Raw genomic sequence first — 23,305 nt, forward strand, 5'->3', positions numbered from 1 at the left:
CTAATCAAAAACTAAACGAAATAAAATCTAAATTAAATAAATTGCACCTGCTAAATTTACAAATAAAAACTTTCAATTGGATTATAAACAATATGGCATCATTTAATTTTTTATACAACACTGAATTGCAAAAATTTCGCTTTTCACCAAAGAAAAGAGAACACAATAGTGAACTCTGCTAAAACGAAAAAGCAAATAATGAAGAAAAAATTCACCACATGCCGTCAATGCTATACAAATATTCACATAAAAATTTGCCATGTTTTTTTTAAAATTTAACACTTTCTAAACTAAACAAATGATAAAAACAATAATCTTTCATACGCACCAATTAATTAAATAAAATGTACACAAATTTGTGCAGAATAATTACGAGAAACTGCTGGAAATTAATTAAAAAACGGGAGAGCAAAGATTTAACTTGTACAACGACAAAAAATTAGCAAACCGATAATGACAAAAGAACAATGCACACACATATATAAAATGTATATTCCTTGCAGAAACTAATGGAGAAAAAGAGATGACTACATAACACTTATATGAATATCAAAAGAAAAAGCTGCCACGTCGTGTTTCAACAGTAAATGCAAAAACGCAACAACTATATACACATTATTTAGAGCTACCAGATTTTTTTATAACACACCGGTTTGTTGTTGTGCGAAGAGGTGAATTTAGAAGGAAACAAATAAATATGGCGTCTTTTGGAAAAAAATCTTTTTGCTTCTATTCTTTTCTGTTATACAGGTTACACACACTCATACACCATAAAAAAATATGTTTTATCCAAAATCACCTTTTTTGCGTTATCCACTTGTTGAATCACAACTTTGCAAAGGGAATGTAAGTATTTTGTTCGTTTTTAAAAGTTTTTGCAAACTTCTTGTTATAAAAACAAGTTTTTATTTAATTTTTGCTTGAGTTTTCTTTGGACGTGGAAAGTGTAATGTTTTCTTTCCGCAAAACAATTCAACACACCACGATATGACAAGAAAAATGTCAGTACAATAGAAAATAAAATAAATGTTAAAGCAAAAGAAACAATGAAAAATAACAAAACAGTGTTGTATTTCATAGAGACTATTAACGAAATCGTAAACGTAACAAAAACCGTTAGATTCAATAAAAAATTTATCATATTATAATCAGGAAAACAGAATTATTAAATCTTTTTATCTTTAAAATTCATGGTAATATAAAAAGTCCCTTTGGACCAAAATAACTTATTAGTTAAATTATTAACTGAATAAATATACATTAAACAATTTTATACATACATATATTCAAATAAAATTTTATTCGATTTCACTTAAACTTAATAGGAATTAACAAATCAAACAAAATCTGCAGAAGCAAAAACGATATCGATCGGCTTTGCTTTTATTGATTTAAATTATATTCTATTACTATGAAAACGTAATTATCAAAGTGCTATTATTTCTAATTCTTTCAGTTCAGTTTATTAGAAGATCTGTTGGTATGGCTTTGTCGTACTCCTATCAATACCACCTATCGCGTAAATATCCTAACATATTCAACAGAATCATTTAAAAATGAAGTTGAAACAATTTTAAAACAACGTTATAAACTGCCTCCAAAAATCCATACTCTGCCTGATTTACCCGAACTATTATGTATAGGTCCTACAGAAATCTCACCCAAGCCCAATGAACAACAAAAAGAAATCATTGTGGACACTTGCTGTGGTGCGGCTGTATTAAGAGGGGCACATATTTATGCAATCGGAGTCTTAGCCATGGAGTCTGGTACTAAGGAGGGTGATCTGGTGAATGTATATGCTGATTTATCGCAAAAATGTAAAAAAGGTTTAAATATACGTTTTGAATCCAATGAGAAGATATATTTGGGTCAAGGTAAAGTTTTAATGCAACGCTATCAAATATACAGATCCGAAGGTCCTATGCATGGCATAGCTGTTGAAATGATAAATACCATATCAGGAGTTCCCTCTATAGGTGATTTAAGTAATGCTCAAGTACTACTACAGAATCTACCTTCTATTGTATGTGGTAGGGTGTTGGATCCACAAAAAGGTGAGATCATACTTGATATGTGTTCAGCACCTGGCAACAAAACCACCCACTTAGCAGAATTGATAAAAGATCACGGTACTATAATAGCATTAGATAAAACTGAAACCAAAATTAAACTTGTTAAAGATAAAATTGAAAGAAACCAACTGCAGTCTATCAAAGCTTATGCCTTTGATTCCACAAAATCCTACGCTGCAGATTTGTCATGTAATAGTGTGGATTTAAAACCTCCATTTAAATCGCAGACGTTTGATCGTATTTTATTAGATGCTCCTTGCAGTGCTTTAGGTAATAGACCAATGTTGTCTAGTAATATGACACCAAAAATGCTGGAATCTTATACCAAAGTTCAAAAGAAACTATTTTCTAATGCAGTGCCATTGCTGAAATCGGGTGGAACTTTGGTTTATAGTACTTGCACTGTAAATATGGCCGAAAATGAGGAAATGGTTGTGTGGGCTTTAGAAAAGTTTCCCGATTTGATTTTACAACCCGCCACACCAGTATATGGTGGACCTTCCTGGCCCTGTGATGGTTTAAGCGATGCCAACCGCTCTATGCTACAGCGTTTTGGTCCAGCTGATAATAAAATGGATGCGGTTGGATTTTTTATAGCTAAATTTTTAAAAGGATAAAAAATAAAATTGATTTTTAACTATTGAATCATGGTGGTGTTTTAATGAAGAGGAAGTAAAACGTCTTATTTTTTAAGTAATTTCTTGACCATTTAGTTGATTTATTTCTGACACACTGACGTCAATTCAAAATCTTGAATTCGACTGTTACTATAGGGTGTCCCAAAATTCAGAAAAATTTTGAATGTACCGCCATTTGTTCAGTCAATCACTGTTTGGTGCAGATTTTGCACTGGAGTCACCATTCTTCTACGATTCAATAAAACGACAACCTGAAGAAAATAAGTAAGAGAGCTATATATCGTCACCTTAAATGCAAACGAACGTAACTACACTTTTATTTTTTTACAGAAGCAATTTTTTGCATTTGAATTTCTTTAAAAAATTAAGTTGAATTATTGAAAAATTGTATGCAAGAGTTTCTTTTGAAAACTTTTTTATTAGCTTTAAGTTTTAATCATAATAATTCAAATTTGATATTTAATTGGTTGTTGTTTCAGTTTAAATCTATTTATATATTTTGTTTTAATTTTCAATTAATATTTTTTTTTTCATTAAAAAATAATATTTAAAAAATGTGAACTTAAATTATGTGTATTTTATTGTATTAATTTACTTTTATAAACTGCGTTTATTATTTAATAATTATAAAGTTAAACCAAATTGTTTTTTTTGTTTGTTTCTATTTTATTTTATTTAATTAATTTTTGACATTATTATTATATTTTATTTAATTATTGATAATATATCCATTGAATTGGATAATAATAATGGAAAATAACTACTGATAGTAAGTGTTTCTTTCAGATATATATATTTTTTAAATTAAAGTATTAAAAACTAAAAAGAAAATAACTTAACAAAACGAAAAAATAAAATGAATAATTTACAAATTGATTTCTGTTGTCTCTCTAATTAAAAAGTAAACCAATGATCAATTAAACGTTTACGTATTTATATTTATATACTAAATATTTGTTTTTGTTTCTTCTATATCGTAAAGTATTAATTAATTAAATTAAATTACATTGTCTGCCATGTATAGAATATTTAAAGCGAGGGTTTTTTGTTTTTATTTTATATATTTCTTTTAATTTGTTTTGTGAATTGGAGGAAAAAATTCGTTTACACACATTAATTAATAGCCTAAGCCGCAATATTCAGAGCCTTAAATTCATCATCATGCATCTCTGTCATCATAAATGTACCATCTTGCAATAATAGAACAACGCGACGGGTACCACCTAAAAAAGATTACAAAAAATATATATTATACGATTAAAAAACAAGTATTCTTTTCACCATAGTAATTTCTAAAATTTATATCAACTTACCCGGCGATGGTAAATCGGCCTGTACAACTTCTGCGGGTATATTCGCCTCTTGGCCATCGGATCCATCACCCGTTTGTATGCACAATTGACTGGTGGCTCCGGGCTGAGCATTGGCTGCTTGCACTGCAATTTGTTGCTGCTGCTGCTGTTGTTGGGCTGCAGCCAATGCCTGGTGCTGGGCTAGTTCAGCTTCTGTCATGGTCACCACTTGAGTGGTGCCATCTTCTTGTGTGGTCTTAACCAAATACTGACCACCACTGCCGTCACCCGCTGCCGCTGCCAGAGCTTCAGCTTGTTGTTCGGCTGGTAATTGGGCTACCGCTTCGGCTACAGCATTGTCGAGCGTAAGTACTTGATTTTCATTTTCACCTTCAGCAGCTGCCACGTAAGCGAATTGTTGTTCACCATCGGGTCCCTGTGTTACGAGTATTGTTTGACCTTCGGCATTTTTGCCAGCAACTTGATAGACGGTGCCATCTTCGCCGGTTACCAGTAGAGGTGTGCCATCTTCGTTGGTAAGCATTTGATCTTGGGTGAGCAACAGGTTAGGATCGATATCATGTAATTGTTGTTGCTGCTGCTGCTGTTGTTGTTGTTGTTGTTGCTGCTGCTGCTCTTGATGCAGTAAATTGTGTAGCTGCTGTTGCTGCTGATGATGTTCTGTTACCAATTGTGTTTGCAAAACGCCACCACTTTGTTGTTGCTGCTGATCTTCTTGGCCGATTATATTGCCGGTAATTGGACACAATTGGGCTTGATGTTGTGGCTCTTCCTCCTGTTGCTGCACTATTTGTTGCTGTACATGTTGCTGCGATTGTTTTCTTTGAGCTATGGGCGCACTGCTGCGTTGAGCTGGACCTGTTAGCTGTTGCACCTTTTGTATATGTACTTGGGACTGTTGCCTCTGTCGTTGCTGTTGTTGCTGCTGATGTTGTTGCCGTTGGGCTACAACATCATCCCGAGTCATAACCTTCTTGGTAACCTTTAGGTCGCCCGACTTGGATAGCTGCAAGATTTTTTGTTCCGGTGTAACTGCTTTGCTTTGTTGAGCAACTCGTTGGTTGTTGCTGGCCACGTTGGAGGCACCCTGACGCGGTATAATCATGCGTCCCGATGACGGTGATGTTTGGGTTACAGTGCGCGATGGCATACCAGAACGTTGAACTGGTGTTGAGGCACCCACTGGCACAGTTTTGCGTTGAATGGTTGTACCACTGGGTGTACGTACGATTTGTTGCTGCACCACTTGTCGACCGGCCTGAGTGGGTGTTGCACGTCCGCCAGCCGGTGTACTAATAGTGCGAACATGTTGTGTTCTTGTTTGAATTTGTGGTTTGGGTTCTGCCACTACGGCAGCTATAGCTGGCTGTGTTATTGGGGTTGGAGAGAGTGTATCACTGCTTTCGGTGACCGAACCTACGCGCACTATACCCGAATTTGAAACAGCAGCTTCACCTTTGGATAAAACACGTATTTGAGCTTCAGATTTTAGGTTCTGTAAATAAAAGAATTACATGTTGGTAAAAAAGAAAAAGTTTGTTAAAAAATTAATGGGGAAACAAAATTTCTGAAAAAAAGGAATTTGGTGAAAAATTGGTGATTACTCTTCAGCAAATACTTTCAAGATAAAGATTGGAAATAATTTTTTTTTTGGTGGAAAATATTTAATTTCGGGTGAAAAAATATTTTTACCCATTGTCGGTCCAAATTTCTATGGCGTTCATACATTGTTGGAAAGGTATTTATTTGACATGTCTATCATTAGATATCGATATTATCTATGTTAATGTGTAATCCAGATATAGATCCAAAGATCAAAAAAATGCTTATATCTCAGATATTTGTGAGTCGATTTTCCCGAATTTAGATAGCAACCGAACCAGGACTATATTCATGTATCAATCATGTACATATGAAAGTTATTTGGGGGATTCGAAAAGATAATGTCAACAGACTGACGATTCCGACCATCTATAACGATCCAAAATATATATATTTTATTTCTTTTCTATAAAATTTTTATAATTTTTATGATTTTTTGAAATTCTTTAGGAAATTCTGATTTGAAATTACTTCCATCGAAAAATCTCTATTTTGAAATTGTTTTAATTTTCAGAATTTTTGGTTATATAATATTTAAGATGAGAGCGTAAATGTATTTGCTTGTGTTTTCTTTTTTTTAAGCCTTTTATTATAGCTTACCATAGTACTGCCGTTAAATCCTGGTTTCTTTACAACACCAGACGCATTTGAATCTTGTGTTATAATTACCTCAGCTGAATTTGGTAGGCCTTCAGTGCGTCCAGAGGCCGAGCCATTAACTTTGATTTGTTTATTCTGTAAACAAGAATAAGGAGTTTCTAGCTCAGTTAAATTACTTTAAAAATAAAGACTCAAGCTTAGAATAAAAAAAAACAATGAGCTAAAAATTGGCATATACCCTTCAGCTTGATGTTCTGAATATAAGGCGAAGTTCAAATGTAACATATTTAGTTTTATATGCTTTGCCTTGAGAGGAAATTTATAAGATTGTCATTACGTTTGAACTTTTGATTGAACAATATTTGGGTCTATGTTGAAATCAACTTTCAATTATATGGTTCCTAGAATTTTGCAATTAAAAATAAGAAAATTGGCTAACTTATGAGCAGAGACCTGCGCTAAACGGTTGTGAGTCAAATTCTAGAGACAATGAACAGAATTTTTTTTTGTTTTATTTATATACAAGCATCATTACATACGCATAGACCACGGGATCAGAACATGATCAGTAATTTACCTTCTAACAACGCGAAAGTTCATAAAAAATATCCACAAATAATCAAAAATCAATCAATAGCTGGACACATTATAACAGAGAAATAAAGTGTATTAAATGTTATTATAATCCTAGTTCCATGTTCTAAATATATGTCAGTATGCGTAAAGGAAAAAGTTATAAGAAGTTAAGTACATTTTAAGATAATTCTTATAAAACATTTGCTCTTGCTCTTATTAGTACTTTGTAAAAGTTAACGAGCCTAAGGTAACTGCCAACTTTTAGCTCACTCTCTATTATCTTATTATTCGAGATTAAATTCTAAATAATTTTTCCAAAACTCTACTTACATTATCGATTTTCGTTTTAACTTCTACCGATACAGCATTGCCATATTTCATTTTCTTTAGAGTATTAAGCGGTATTAGGTTTTCTTCAAAATCTTCCATGGTATTGGTGGTGGAGGGTGGCACATCACTTGCATTTGAATCATTATAATCCGAGTCATCTAGTTTACGTTTAATGCCGCCCGCTGGACGATTCGAACCTGTGCTGGTGTTCATAGGCCAATCTTTTTCATTTTCCTGGTGCTGAGTTAACTCGGAACTGGGGGAATTTGCCGCCGAACTGTTGGTACCGGCCACCCACTGTTTAACTTGATCCATAGCCTTGGTTTTTGATGAGCGTTGTGGTCTTTCGGAGGGAGATGCCAATTGTGGCTTATTGGCTTCTAAATAAGATAAATTCGAATTTATATTTGTTGTTAAGTTTTTGGTTATAATTATTTAATTTACCGGTTTCTAAAGTCTTATTGACTTCTAAAGGTTTGGGTGCATTAGCAGCGGCTGCTGCGGCCTGTTGTTTGGCCTGCAAAGCAGCACGAGTTTCCTTTTGGCGGGCCAACTGTTTTTCAAAGGTTTCCAAAAGATGAGGAACATTTTCTAAGTGAGATGCGGGTTCCCAAGTATTTTGTTCCAAACTGCGATTTTCCCATTTAACCAAATATTCATGCATACGTCGTCGTGGATTAAAACGTTTGGCCACAATTTTTTCCACATTTTCTTCAACCACTTCCTCGCTGTTGGGTATGGAGCGTTTGGCACGACGTCTGTAAATTTAATAAAAAAAAAACATTAAAAAGTATAAGTTATTAAATAACTAAGCTTTACTAACGTTAAAGGTTTAGCTGGTGTATTTGCTGCTGCTGGTGTTGTGGTAGCTGCTAAAGGTTTGCTGGTTGGTAGTTGAGGCGCTGTTATGGGCTTTTTGGTAATCTTTTGAGTGGCATTACTGGATAAAGGAGATTTCATAGGTGATGTTTCATTTTCCGAATCGGCTGTGGAATTATTACTGGATGGTATAATTTTATTAGGAGGTTTTAAATTTGCTACTTGTGGTTTAGTTTGAGCTAATGGTTCTGCAAATAAAAAATATGGTTTAAGTTTAGTTTCTTTTTATTATTATTATATTTCTTTCTAAAACACTTACTTCTGCCTGGAGATGCTCCATCGGCAGAGTTATTCACCACAGTTTTTGTTATTTTTACAGGCATTTCTTGTAGATTTCCTTGTGATACTTTAGCAAATGACTGTATGGTACGACCAGCTACTATCCAGGTCTCTCTTAAAGTTTCCTCCATTTTAACCCATGTCTGATATAGAGCCCACGAATTTGGACTTGATACATTGTTGTCTTTGTTATTATTCAACTGGGTAGCCTTCCATAGTAAAAAGGCCCAAATTTTGGGTTTTGTATCATTACATTCACGTACATTATTGTTTTCCTTGTAGCAGGGCTTTAGTTTATGTTGTTTAAACTCCTCCACAAAGTGGAAAACTGTTAAACAGCGACCACACACTAAAACATCTATGGTGGCCATTTCCTCTTGGGCATCTATAAAAATTTTATAATTGATAAGTAAATAAATAAGTATAAGAAAAATTACAGTTATTACTTACTTTTTATTAATTTAGAGTGTTTGCCGATTTCGGTAGGAGTTATTTCTCGCCCAACCATGTTTGATAAATATTGGTATAACTAAAATCAGAAAAGAGTATGAAAACTGTATAAATTAACGATTCTTTTTTAAAAGCAATTATTTTTATATTCAGATTAAAAATAGTTATTATTTGTTTCTAAGCAAATATCGCTAAAAGCTCAACACTTCTTTGTGCCCGTTACATTAACAAAAACCGTTGTAAAACGTCAACAATTCTCAGTGAATACCCGATTGCAATAAGAAGCTCAACATCGCAACACAGTTTTAGTACAGTTTTGTATGAATGCAACACTGTTTTTAAAACTTTTTTTCTCCCGTTTTCTTTTAATCTTCATATTCTATGCAAAAAAAACTAAGAACATGATAAAAATGCAGCAGATAAGAAAAATGATAGAATATATGAAAACACAATAAATTTAAAAAACAAAACGTAGAGAAATAAGAATGAAGCATGTTGTATAGAGAATACAAAAAATTGTGCATAAACCACTTACAGGGAGCTCCTAGTTAAAAAAGCGGCGCCAAAATTGTAAAAAACAAGATTAACAAAGATTTTTCAACACCATGACGGCACAAGATTTACAAAATAAGTAAATTAAAATCTAGCAACACAACTAATTACTATTAACACTTATTAAAAGAAATATTTGCTTAAAGCGGATTTTTGCTATTGGAACAAGTTTTCAGAATTTCAGATCTTATTAGCACACACACAATTTTATGGCTTTATATAAGTTTTATTCTAACAAATTACCTTTAATTACTTTAAACAAAGTATTTTTATTCAAATAAACTTTCTTTTAGATGTTAAAATTCTTTTCGTTTCAGTCACTAGTAGTGCCTTTTTTCTTCTCTTGCAAGCACTTTCCTTTTTGTGTTTTTATTTTAAACGATTTCTTTGGCGAATCTTTTGTTTATATTACTTTCATTGGCAACTTATTAATATTGTCTTAATGCTGCTTGATAATTTATTAATTATTGCATTTTAATTGTGTGGTATTTTGTTAGAAAATCACTGTATTTATTTTAATTCTTGAGCTAAAATGCAAAGAACTACACACAACGAAAGCAAATGAACAAATCTTCCGTTCGCCTCAGAATGGAAGCAGTTTTTTGGCCAATCAGCTTGCGAGTTGTAGTTAGGCAATAAATTCTTTTAAATTCACCTCAGTTTTACAGGGTTGTATTTAAGGTTTTGTTTAAGGTGTTATCAGTTTAAAGTGCATACATAATATAAACTAGAAGAACTTACAAACACTTAATTATAGACCAGTAAATTCTGAATATTCTTTTATTTCTGTACTTAGTTCATCTACAATTGCATTAAAATGGAACATGGTGAGGAGGAAGATCCAAAGGAATACCGCTGGGAAACCGGCTATGAAAAAACATGGTAAATTTTATTTGTTTAATTGCAAGACAAAAACTAACCTAAAATTTTGTGTTTGGAATCCTTAGGGAGGCCATCAAGGAAGATGATGATGGTCTATTGGACAGTGCCATTGCTGAGCTTATACAAAAAGCGAAGCGCAAAAGGCAACAACAAAAGACCATGCAAAATAAATTGGGAATGATGCGCCATATGTATTTGATATTAGACTGTTCGGAATCCATGTCCGTGCCGGATTTAAAACCCACCCGTTTATTATGCACTCTTAAGGTAATTTATATTCATAAGCTTCTAAACTTTCCCCTATTGAATACATTTCTTCATATTGTATTAAAGCTGTTGGAGGTATTCATTGAGGAATTTTTCGATCAAAATCCCATAAGTCAAATGGGTTTAATAGTGCTGAAAAGCAAACGAGCAGAAAAGATTACCGATTTGACGGGAACAGCTAAATTGCATCTTAAAGCCTTGGAGGGGTAACTAATTATTAAATGCCATCAAAAAATAATTAACCAATAAACATTTTCTTACATCTTTTTTAGTTTAAAAAAAGTAAATCTCACCGGTGAACCTTCTTTGCAAAATGGCTTGGATTTGGCTTTGAAAACTTTAAAAGTAGTACCCTCACATGCCTCACGAGAAATTTTAATCATTATGGGTTCTCTAACCACCTGCGACCCCATTGATATTACCCAAACCATAGAAACCCTAAAGCAGGAGGGCATTCGATGTTCAGTAATTTCGTTATCGGCCGAAATCCATGTCTGCCGCTATTTAACTTCACAAACGAATGGCACTTATGGCGCCGTTTTAGATGACAGCCACTATCGTGATCAACTTTTATCACAGGTTGATCCACCACCAGCTGCCCAGATGCAAGAAAATTCTCTCATCAAAATGGGCTTTCCTCATGCCAAGCAAGATGAGGGCAAAGATCCGCCCCTTTCTATGTGCATGTGTCACATAGAAAATAGCGAAGAGCCTAGCAAACTTACCTCGGTGGGTTTTTATTGTCCTCAGTGTTTTAGTAAATATTGTGAATTGCCTGTCGAGTGTCAAACTTGTGGTTTGACCTTAGTTTCTGCACCGCATTTGGCCCGTTCATACCATCATCTCTTCCCCGTGCAACATTTCACCGAATTGGTGTATAATGGCCAGGCTGCCGTTTGTTATGCTTGCCAAAAGCCCTTAACTGAAGCCGCCGATAAAAATGTCTATCGCTGTGAGTCTTGTTCGCAAATTTATTGCATTGATTGTGATATTTTCATACACGAGACTTTACACATTTGTGTGGGTTGTAATACTATACCCGGAGTGGCTGCCCAAGTACATGCTAGGAAACCTCAAGCCCCACCGCCAGGTATGATGATGGTGGGTTCATCTTTGGGTCAACGTTTTTAAGGAAATAAACAGCATCTTTAAAAAGAAAAAAGGTAATAAAGACATTAGTTATAAACAAAAATGGAAAGTATTAAAGGGAGGCAGGCAGTTTTTGTTTTTCAATAAAATGTTGGTGTAGATGCTGCTGTAAATATTGTAATGGAAACATTTGTGAAACTCTATAATATCACCTAAAATAATTACTCGACCGCCAAGGTATTGATAACATCAAAAAAGATATTTAATCAGCAGTTACGATATATATCTCAAACATCTCAAAACATTATTGATCGTCCATATCCCAAACTATTTTCAAATATGCCCTTTAATTCCAAAGAGATTAATAAATATTTTTCCGTGGCTTTCATATAAAAACTGCTTTTTTCTACCCTAAAAAGTTGCATAAAAAACATATAGAACATAGAATAAGAAATTGATGGCTTGTGAAGATGTAGGATTAAATACACCAAAATTTAGTGAACAATTTCTTGTCCGTACATGAATTTGTCTAGGGTGGACAACTCTTGTCGATATTATGTTCTTGTTCGAAGAACGTTGTCGGATCATTTGTTCGCAAAACTGACGCAAATTAAAAATGCGGAAATTACAAACGGAAAAACAAACGTTTTCTCCAAACAGAAGAACATGAACAAATTTGTGTAATTCTGCGGACGTTTTGTTTTTGTGCTTACATAAAATTTTTGAAATTTTAAAAATTTTTTCTTTAAAATTTAAAATTTTTTTTTTAAATTTTTAATTTTTTTTTAATATTTAGCGAAAAAAACTTTTGGTGAAAAAAAAATTCGGTTAAAAAATATTTTTCCCGATTTTGACGCATTGTAGGTCCATCTTACTATGCTTAGTAATCCAGATATAGCTAAAAAATAGGTGAAAAATCGAGGTTGTCCTGGTTTTTTCCTTATATCTCAGCCATTTGTGGACCGATTTTCTCGATTTTCAGACAGACAGACGGACATGACTTAATCTACTCCGCTATCTATAAGGATCCAGAATATATATTCTTTATAGGGTCGGACATGAAAAATGTAGAAATTACAAACGGAATGACAAACAAAACTGTATATATACTCTTCTCACGAAGGTGAAGGGTAAAAAAGAAAATTGTTGTGATTTAAATAAAGACAATTTCAAAAGTTATCAACCAATTGAGTAAAATATCTTTCGATTTATCTAAATTTAAAATTTGATTACGACATCATAATCCGTTTGAATTTTACATTGTAATTAAAATTTTACTTAATGAAAAATCACGTAAATTTCAACTGAAAATTGTTTGGAAACATTTTTCTTTAAATTGTTACCAATCAAGTTCTGCATCGAAGTAAAGGCCAAGTAATTGTGCTATTTTACCTGGGTTAGTCCATTAATCCAACAATTTACGGTCAGTTTAATATGTGCAGGGTATCATGGGGACCCAGGCCACATGTTGTGCTTACATTTGGGACCGCACGGTATATGTGGGACCAGTAGACATTAAGCTTGTTGCTCCATCCCCACCTCAGTTGTGTCACGATATTTATGCGAACGCCTTATAGATGGCGTCTCTTTGAATGTCGTTCCAGGCTGCCGTCTACTAATTCCTACTCAATTGATACTTAACATATATCAGTGTTTTCAATGGTACTTCGTGTAATGTCTTGGGTGAGTTTTCATCTGTGTGATGTTGAAGCTAGAACGATTCATCCGAGACGACTCATCAAGATGACAACATAACATTGTGAAGAACCTTCATTTCTAACCTTAAGGCAACATTTTGTCAGTTTTAAATATTTTCCACTAGGCATTACTCAACTGGAGCAGCGTAAATGACCATTGACCGTGCTTGTTCTACTTCGGAATTTATGCGCCACTGCAAAGGTATGAACTGAAAGAGGCTGTCAAAGTTGATCCACTAAATGTTCAGATGGTTCAAAATCGACTATGACGCCAAGATAGAGCTTTAAATTCATTGTCCAGGATGTGTATTTCTCCGAAATAACCATTCACCAGTCCCCATAGGTCATCAATGTTCCGTCCCGTCGCCATAATGCTGGCGTCTTCGTGTTGTTGGACATTGTGGATTAGGATATCCTGGAAGGCTCAAAAATATAAACAAATAAATTGTATCATTTATTTCGTAATATTTAATTATGCGATATAGTAATTTATCTTGGCAACTATGCTTTGGACGTTAAATATATAGAAAAAGCACAGCATACCATTAGGCAGAAAATATAAATATGTAGTAACAATAGACTGCCAAAATTTTCCTTTTATTGTTATAAAAAATATTTAATTACACTAATCTATTGCGCATTAAATTTGAAGAAGTGTTTACATATGAGAATAGTTTCTTAGTTTTTAATAAAAATTAAATTTTACATACAGAATGGCAAATTTCAGAGGGAGATAAAAGCAACTCCCTGGCAAGGGGATTTGGTTGATCCATTAGTTTTAACAAGTGGTTTAAGCTGGAGAGTTTGATCTCCTCGCGTATTATGGAAATATTGAGAATACTATTGCGAATGTACCTGTTATTGTCCTTAACAGTACTGACTGCTTTCTTTGCAATTTTTCAACGTTAGATGAGGAGGCTGTTCGCATATCGGTTTTATGACTGTCTTGTACAAAAGTACTTTTTATTTCAAGTCTAGAGCAGACCGTGGGCCAATTAGCCAGTGCAACTGAACTGACTTTAATTATACCCTTCACCTTGTGAGAAGGGTATATACATTTTTCATTTCCGACCCTATAAAGTATATATATTCTGGATCCTTATTGATAGCGGAGTCGTTTAAGCCAAGTCCGTCTGTCTATCTGTTGAAATCAACTTTCCGAAGCCCCCAAATAACTTACATACACGATTCATACATCAATATCTCTGGTTGCTAAATCGAGAAAATCGGTCCACAAATGGGTGAGATATAAGGAAAAAACCAGGACAACCTCGATTTTTGACCTATTTTTTGACCTAGTATATGTATCTGGATTACTAAGTCATTAATATAGACAATATGGATATCTAATGATAGATATTTCAAAGACCTGTGCAACGACGTATATAAGACCATAGTAAGTTGGACCTACAATGGGTCAAAATTTCAAATATTTTTTAAATTTAATAATAAAAAAAAATTAAAAACACAATTCGAAAAAAAAATTGGAAAACAAAAATAAATAAATAAAAATAAATTTTGTTTACCTAAAAATATTTAAAATTTTTATTTTGTAGTATAATTTGGTGAGGGGTATATAAGATTCGGCACAGCCGAATACAGCTCTCTTACTTGTTTTTGTTTTTTTCTAGTTTCCTCTCTATGTTCCTCTATGCCTGAGGTAAAATAAGAAATTGTTCCCGATGCTAATATAAAAACAAGTAAGAAAGTATGGTCGGTCAAGCCCGACCATATAATACCCTACACTAAGTAAAAGAGCAAAAACATTTTTGTTTTTAAATTTCAATAATTTATATTATTGAGTGATTTTCGGAAGTGGGACTTATATGGGGGCTATGACCAATTATGGACCGATCACCATGAAATTAGGTCGTGTGATTAATGTCTATATGAGAGTTTACTATGTTGAATTTTGTGAGTATACCAAAATTTTTTAGCGATTTATGCACGTTAAAGTGATTTTCGGAAGCGGGTCTATGACTAATTATGGACCGATCGTAACAAAATTTGGTGACATGAATTTTGTATATATAAATCTTATTTGGAGCGCAACTTGTGGAGATACATTTATAAATTAAACATATATGACCGATAAAGTCCAATTTCGGAAGGACATTTGTATGGGGGCTAGGTGAAATAATGGACCGATTTCAGCTAGTTTCAGTAGGCTTGGTCCTTGGGCCGAAAAAATAATATGTATCAAATTTGATTGAAATATCTTCAAAATTGCGACCTGTACTCTTCGCACAAGGATTTTTGAAGTATTATGGGGTTTTGGACAAATGACAAAAAATAACGTAATTCAAAATGATTCCTGATTTTGAATTTAAACATTTTTGTTTAAATTTTTTCCAAATACATACGTTATTAGGGGATAAATATTAAATTTGTTATTAACATTTTCTCTAAAAATAATCGGAGCTTTATAAATAAAATTGACTGCAAAGTTTGGCTTAAACATTTATTGGATTTGTTCTTTTACGTATCTGTTCTTTCAAGCAAATATTTTTTAATTTGTTACTCATTATTTATTGTATCATTTGGGAAACCGAAGTTCATTTACTAAGTCATAATTAAACACTTTAGTTGGTAGTACTCGTACATATGTATATTCAAATATTTGATTTTAATTTGCATTCAAAACAAATTCGTTATGGGGGAGAGAGCTTGCAATAGTGTCGGTTAAAAAAAAAGTACAAAAGTAATGAGTGGCTGCTTGTTAAATAGTGATTTGCTCATTTTCAACATAAAAACAAAGAATTATAATTAAGAATGAATACTAATTTTAATAATGTGCTAATACTTAGTAAACGATGTTGCCACAATAAAAATATTGACATGAGAAATGGAAATTATTTTACATTTCTTAATTTGAAAAGAAAATTGTTCGAATTTGTAATTCGAAAATATTTACTTTCGAATCATATTACCCACTAACCCCCCTTTATTGTAACAATATTGAAATTAAGCCTATTTCAACAATGTACCCATTCAAAAATTGTAAAACTTTTTAAACAAATCTAAAACTCCATTTTTATGTGTGTTTAACTGTAATTGCGAATACCCACTATTAAAAACAATATATATACCCCTGTAACTGGCAACTCTGCTCTTTAAGGTTTTCTAACGAACGAGAGCCAAAAAATGCAAATGAGTATCTCAGCTTATTAATGATCTACAAAAGTTCAACATCGGCTGTTACTTTTGTGGTTATTTATGTGAACTTTAACGGTTCAAAGCTTTCGTTTCTTTTCAGAGAGCAGTAAACAAGTGCTTGTTTATTTCTTTTCGTATCTTAAAATTTCAAAATAATATTAATATAATTTGAATTTGTCAGTATTGTTTTATTTGTGTGGTATTTATTCAGTTACCTTTCTGAAAGCCAAGTTTAAAAAAGTGTTTTCTAAAGACTTTTTACACAAGTGTTGAACAACTATTAGTCATTAAAAAAATAATTTAACTAATTATTAAACAAATTCAAAGAAATAAATGCAAATATATTAAAGAAAAAAGAGTGTGTGCTTTAATAAAAAAATAATTGTAAGCCAAACTTTTGATGACCTTAAAAAGTTTATTTATAAAGTAAATAAACAATAAAAAAATATTACGTGTAATTTTTAATAAAATTTATTAACCGGTGAGTTATAAACAAATTATAAAAAGTAAGCTTTGGAACAATAATACAACAGAACTATTTCGAAATTTATCAAATATAAATTTACTTATTTCCAATTATAAATTCTAGAAAAAACTTGTTTTTATTTTTAGTCTTTTGTTGCTCTAGGTCAGTCTCTAAAACAATATTTTGAATATGTTTTTATATAGACTTCCTTGTTTTTGTTGGTGATATTTCGAATACATATCATATTTATTATGTTTTAAAAATATACGACAACTTGTTATTTATTTAAATTACTGATTTTTAAATCAAACCAGTTCTGAGAATTATTTCACCCACACAAAACACGATTTCATTGATATAAATAATAGTCAGTCTATTTGTTTACCTATTAGTTTCTCTATTTTCCAATATTTTGTTTACAAAAGTATTGAAAATTTCCAACCATAGTAGAAAAATAGAAGGTAGTTTCATTCTCTCTTTATTTTTTAAAATTCTACGTCTGACATGCTTAAGGATTTTGACGTTTTCGTTAAAATAGTAATGCCATATCAATTTCAAATTTTCCCTTTGGGAATACATAATTATCATTAATTTGAAAATTATTAAAAAAATAGAAAAAATATTTACCCAACAACAACAACAGTTTATGGATATATGTAAAGCTTGCGAAGAAGATTTGACAAAACAGCCAATGGTGTGCTCCGACCATTTAGTTAAAAGTAATATTTCAGTTAAAACAAAGCGTGTGAGATTGGATATGAATGCTGTCCCAATGAACACAAGGTAACTTCAAAATACTATTTATTATGTAAACATATTTTGGGATATATATCATCGATTATTACCGATCATAATCCATTAACTATGCACACTGGAGTAGAATCGAAATTATTTGAAAATAAATCTCGTATTTCGAAACGGCGTACCCAAGGAATATTCGAGTTTAAGATTTGAAAATGAACCCCACAAATACTTCAATGGCGGCGCTATGGGACCCAAAGTAGAGCACCTTCGACATGTAAATTTGTTAAACGCATGCCATTTTTTGTTTTCCATCCGATTTCAAAGACTTTTTATATTTTCTTAGAGTGCTCGGCTAGATCTCTTATAATTAAACCTCCATTTAAAAGATATAAAATATTTACATAGTAATAAAAAAATGAAGAAAATACATACATATAAAAATAGTCAACGTGTTTTAATAAGTAATCGAACGTTAGGAATTGAATCAATAACTCCCAACACAACATAATACATTTTTATTTAAATAATAAATTAAATTACACATTTTTTGTAAAAAAATTCTCGAAAATCATAATCATTTTTTGGAATGTGGCAACGCTTTTTATAATGCTCACAAAAAAAGGAAACTTCAAAAAACCTTATTTTTAAAAAAAAAAAATGATTGAAACTACCTTCTATATTTTTATCATGTTTCCAACTATTCAATTAATAGGTAACAAATAGGGTATTCGAATTATTCGATTTTTCTCTTGTTCGAATAAAACGAATAATTCGAATAAGAGATTTTAACTTGTTCGAATAATTCGATCACATGTTTAAAATTAATCAAATTATTCGAATAATTTAATTTTTTTAAAAAAAGTAAAGAATGAAGTTTTGATGTCGGATTTTTAACATTTGTTTGTTAAAGAAAACCAAAAAAATAACGTTAAAGTTAACAATTCAAGTATTGATAATGTTAAAAAACATTCGAAAACAAAGTCCATCATTAAATTTTCAACAGAAATATTCTCATCAGAATAACTCTCGAACAATCTACAAAACAATTGACTAGCAAACCCCTTTTTCCGTTTTGGAGCTATGCTTTAAAAAATTTGAGCTAGTTGGACATAATCCTGAATTCAAATACAATATAAACGTATTAAGAACTTTTTTATGTCGTTCATTAATTCGGGTTTTCAATTGAGTAACTAATTCTGTAGTAAATTAATTATTCACTATTTCTAAATTATTTATAACAAATTGTATTATAAATCAAGCTCTATCAACGTTGCCGAATCTTTGCTTAATAAAGTGGTCTTGGGGAATTACACAATAAAGGGAATCTGTCCAAAGTTTGATATCATTGTCAGTGAACGTGGCTAATTTGAAGTCAGGCAGTGCATGATTGACGCATTTACAAATACGCAAAAAGTTTATTAACATGTTAGACAAAGATATTCAAAATCATGTATAAGACGAACTCCATGCTTTTCTTGCAACAAAACATTAGTTTGCAATATTTGTGTTTATCATTCGATTTATTAAAAATTTTGGAACACTTACGTACGCGGTTAATAACATCACATATATATGTACATATATTTTAAGATCATGGCCTTCATCTATTTCAATGTAATCATTATAAATATCATCCTCAACATCACTTTCGACGACCGTTTCAAAATCACATTCTCCATCACATTCATCTCCACTTTAATCTAAGTTACAATTTTGATTATTAATAGCGATTATTCTAATATTTCGCCCGCGAAATAACAAATATTTTATTCCGTATCTTTTATTGGTTCAAATCCTAAGTTAAAAATTTTGAATGATTTGTTTTTAGAATTGTAACTTCTTGAAGTAATATTTATATATTTATAGAAGGAGCTATCGGAACAATTTGTCTCTTTGTCTTTAGTTATTTGTCCAATTTCAGAAACAATACAATTTTTGTGAGTCATTATTACTTATTTAAATTTGAAATTATGACAAATTTTAATTAATTTAATAAATTTAAATATATATGAACATTTATTCGTTTTAATCGATTATTCTACATAAAATTGTTCGAATTATTCGTTATTCGAAAATGGCCATTTTGAAATTATTCGTAAGAAATTATTCGATTAATCGAACGATCATTAGTCGAATGAATACCCTAGTAACAAACCAATAAAAAAACATTTAATATTTTATATTTCTTTGTATTTCATTAACACAACTTTTAGTTACTTACATATTAACACAAACATATTGGGTGTATAACTTAAAAATGCGAGATTCACGACAGATGGCGTATCTTTTGAACGCGGTTTTTGTCTTTATTAAATTATATGTCATTTTGAAGGGTACATATCTGTAATTTATTCTCACTTAGTTATTGAAAAACAAGTAAGAGTGCTATATTCGGCTGTGCCGAATCTTATATAACCTTCACCAAATTATACTTCAAAATACAAATTTAAATTTTTTTTTCAAAGTTGTTTTTTTTTAATTTTTTGGAAATTTTTTTTTTCCAATTGTTATTTTAATTATTTTTTTTGTGAAAAAAAATTCGGGTTAAAAAAATATTTTTTCCGATTTTGACCCATTGTAGGTCCAACTTACTACGTCGTTGCAAAGGTCTTTGAAATATCTATCATTAGATATACATATTGTCTATATTAATGACTTAGTAATCCAGATATAGGTGAAAAATAGGTCAAAATAGGTTTTTTTTCTCATATCTCAGCCATTTGTGGACCGATTTTGCTGATTTTAAATAGGAAACTTCTCGAAAGCATGTCAGATAAAATTATTGAAGATTTGGATCCCGAAGATATCTGGGGTCTTCAGAAAATTGATTTCAACAGACAGACAGACGGACATGGCTTAATCGAGTCCGCTATCTATAAGGATCCAGAATATATATACTTTATAGGGTCGGAAAATTATATTGTGGAAATTACAAACGGAATGACAAACTTATATACCCTTCTCACGAAGGTGAAGGGTATAACAACGTTTTTTTTTGCTTCGAAAATTTCGAATTTTATGCCAACAAAGCGTCATGTGCGGGAAATTTTGCTTAACTTATTTAATTTGCAAAAAAAGTGCCGCAGAAGCACACCGATTGCTTACCAAAGCTTATGGTGAATGTGTTCCATCGGTTTCAACGTCCGAGAGATGGTTTCTCCGGCTCAAAAGTAATGTTTACTTTCATATCGTTTTACACAATAACCCTCATGTATTCGGACAATATTGATTTATTCTTTGTGTAAAAGCAAAATACTAAAATAATTTTACTTTCGATTGGAATAGAATTCTGCGACAGCTGTGAACATTTACGAGTTTTTGGAATATTTTTAAGAATGAACTTGTTATTGGTCTATTTGGGTTAAATTTTTTTTTCTTGTATACATAAATCTTCTTCATTTGTATTGGAGCTTTAAGCTCCCGTCCGGGGAATTCCCGTGAAAAACTCTAACTGCGACCCATAAGATCTTTTGTGCAGCCTTAGATTGTTCATGCTAACAGATTTATGCTACGTATAAAGCCAAGTATTCTATTTGGTGAGATATTATCAATTACGTCCCCCGGGGCCATAAAGGCCCTTCCGAGCCATTTAGTTGTGCATATTGCCAGCATTGGGCAGTCGCATAGAAAATGTTCAGAGGTTTCGGCATGAAGTCCACAAAACCTGCGCTGTTCATTCTCAACGCTAACTAAAATAAATTGGTGATACTTTAAATCACAGTGTCCGGTGAATAATCCAGTAAGTATCCTCAAGTCAATCTTTCCAAGCGAAAGCAACGACTGAGATCTACGTCTGGATAGGGTAATGAATCGTTTGGACTGTCTTAGTCCTGGTAAATTACCCAAAAATCCTGGTAAATTACCCAAAAATCGATTCAACCCAAGAATGAATACGTTCCATAGTGTATCTACGTGGGATGCCAAAGAACGGTTCAAAGAACAAACAGCGCGTTCATTGCCAGTGTGCACCGAGTTCATTCAAGGATGTCCAGCAGTCCTATCATGTGTAACCTATAGATAAGCCATTCAATGTAGGCTCTATGAGTCTAATAACTCTCCGCTTTGTAAATGGTGCAAGAATTGTCTTTGCTGGGTTAATGGTCAGCCCCCTTTCCACGCACCACTTGGTGGTTATATTCAGAGTAGTCTGAATCCTTTCCGATATCGTTACGTCATTCCACTCAGTAACAGTGATTACTAAATTGTCGGCCTAACCATATTTGCGGAATCCTAAGTTGTTAAGTTCATCCAGAAATTCATCGATAACTAGAGTCCACAATAGAGGCGATAGTAAGCCACCTTGTGGATATCCCCTAGTTGCCCTAATAGTCTTCGATGATCCTCCTAAATCCAACTGAACAAGACTGGATGACAGCATTTCCAAAATCTATTTCCTTATAATATAAGGAACCCCTTTTCAATGCATTATGACATATTGTCGAAGGCCCCCTGAATGTCAATAAACGCACAAAGCGATATGTAATTAGCACCTATGGCCTTCTCTATTAGCGTTGTCACATGATGAATGGCAGTCACCATAGATTTACCAGGTTGATAAGCAAACAGGAAGCGGTGTATTGGCTTCATCAATAGATATGTATCCCTTATACAACTATCGTGTAGTTTCTCCATCGTTTTCAAGAAAAACGAACTGAGACTAATTGGTCTATACGACTTTGGTAATTGTTCAGATTTGCCCCCAGCCTTAGGTATAAAGACCACTTTTACCTTGCGCCAAATCGTTGTCACATGACAAGACAGTAGACTTGATAGACCTCCTTTTTGTAGAAAGCATGGAAAAAATTCTATCTGTTTCGGGGATTTAAATGGGCTAAATTTAGATAACGTCCACTTTACCCATTCTATACCAATGATTGTACCTACCAACTGGCGATTACCTTTCGATATGTTTGAATCGGAGTTGGACTTAAAGACATTGAACCAGGAAAGTGAGTATCTTTCAGGTCTCCTCCGGTGACTCAGTGTACGTACCGTCTGGACGTTTCAGCATATAAAGACATACCAATGATCCCGAGATTATCAATGTTCTTGCAGTAGCTGCGCCACTATGATCTTTTTGATCTCTGGATTTCCCTATTGTATTCGTTGAGAGCCGTTTTGTAGGTGATCCAGTCGCCGGTATGTTTGGTTCTGTTGAATAATCGTCTTGCCTCTACTCTTCAAAACCCAAATTCAAAACTTAAACTCGACCACACTTCCTCTTTGCGCATGTGAAATTTCATTCAAACCGGACTAACCGTTCAGAATTTACAAATTTATTTCCCTTTTTAAGTTTGTCATTCCCTTTGTAATTTCTATATTTTTCATTTCCGATCCTATAAAGTATATATATTCTAGATCGTTATAGATAGCGGAGTCGATTAAGCCATGTCCGTCTGTCTGTCTGTTGAAATCAATTTTCTGAAGACCCCAGATATCTACGGAATCCAAATCTTCAATAATTCTATCTGACATGCTTTCGAGAAGTTTCCTATTTAAAATCAGCTAAATCGGTCCACAAATGGCTGAGATATGAGGAAAAAATCAGGACAACCTAAATTTTTGACCTATATCTGGATTACTAAGTCATTAATATGGATATCTTACCAAAGTTGGACCTACAATGGGTCAAAATCGGAAAAAATACTTTTTAATCCGAATTTTTTTTATTTTTCCAATTTTTTTTCACCAAAAAATTTTTTTTTTTAAA

At 32.5% G+C, this 23,305-nt stretch overlaps 3 protein-coding genes across 4 annotated transcripts; 2 read left to right on the top strand and 1 right to left on the bottom strand.

Annotated features, from left to right (window-relative positions):
* Positions 1-238: 238 nt before the first annotated feature.
* Positions 239-2,720, top strand: LOC135954795 (tRNA (cytosine(72)-C(5))-methyltransferase NSUN6). The gene is made up of 2 exons (XM_065505029.1): positions 239-846; positions 1,457-2,720. The coding sequence occupies exons 1-2, from the start codon at positions 781-783 to the stop codon at positions 2,690-2,692; spliced, it is 1,302 nt and encodes a 433-aa protein (XP_065361101.1). The 5' UTR covers positions 239-780; the 3' UTR covers positions 2,693-2,720.
* Positions 2,721-3,780: 1,060 nt separating this feature from the next.
* Chro (chromator) lies at positions 3,781-9,865 on the bottom strand. Of its 2 annotated transcripts, XM_065506504.1 has the most exons (9): positions 9,538-9,864; positions 8,743-8,821; positions 8,273-8,677; positions 7,958-8,201; positions 7,579-7,892; positions 7,135-7,514; positions 6,229-6,363; positions 4,027-5,521; positions 3,781-3,936 (listed from the first exon to the last, which is right to left on the bottom strand). In XM_065506504.1, exons 2-9 carry the CDS (start codon positions 8,798-8,800, stop codon positions 3,839-3,841), a joined length of 3,129 nt encoding a protein of 1,042 aa, XP_065362576.1. In that variant the 5' UTR covers positions 8,801-8,821; positions 9,538-9,864; the 3' UTR covers positions 3,781-3,838. The 2 variants fall into 2 exon arrangements, with proteins under 2 accessions (XP_065362576.1, XP_065362577.1); XM_065506505.1 differs by lacking the exon at positions 6,229-6,363 and having other exon boundaries at positions 9,538-9,865.
* Positions 9,866-10,020: 155 nt separating this feature from the next.
* Ssl1 (general transcription factor IIH subunit 2 Ssl1) lies at positions 10,021-11,622 on the top strand. Its single transcript, XM_065506506.1, has 4 exons — positions 10,021-10,176; positions 10,242-10,443; positions 10,510-10,649; positions 10,716-11,622. Exons 1-4 carry the CDS (start codon positions 10,112-10,114, stop codon positions 11,572-11,574), a joined length of 1,266 nt encoding a protein of 421 aa, XP_065362578.1. The 5' UTR covers positions 10,021-10,111; the 3' UTR covers positions 11,575-11,622.
* The last annotated feature ends 11,683 nt before the right edge of the window (positions 11,623-23,305 follow it).

The sequence above is a fragment of the Calliphora vicina genome, chromosome 3 (genome assembly GCF_958450345.1).
Source record: "Calliphora vicina chromosome 3, idCalVici1.1, whole genome shotgun sequence".
NCBI lineage: Eukaryota > Metazoa > Arthropoda > Insecta > Diptera > Calliphoridae > Calliphora > Calliphora vicina.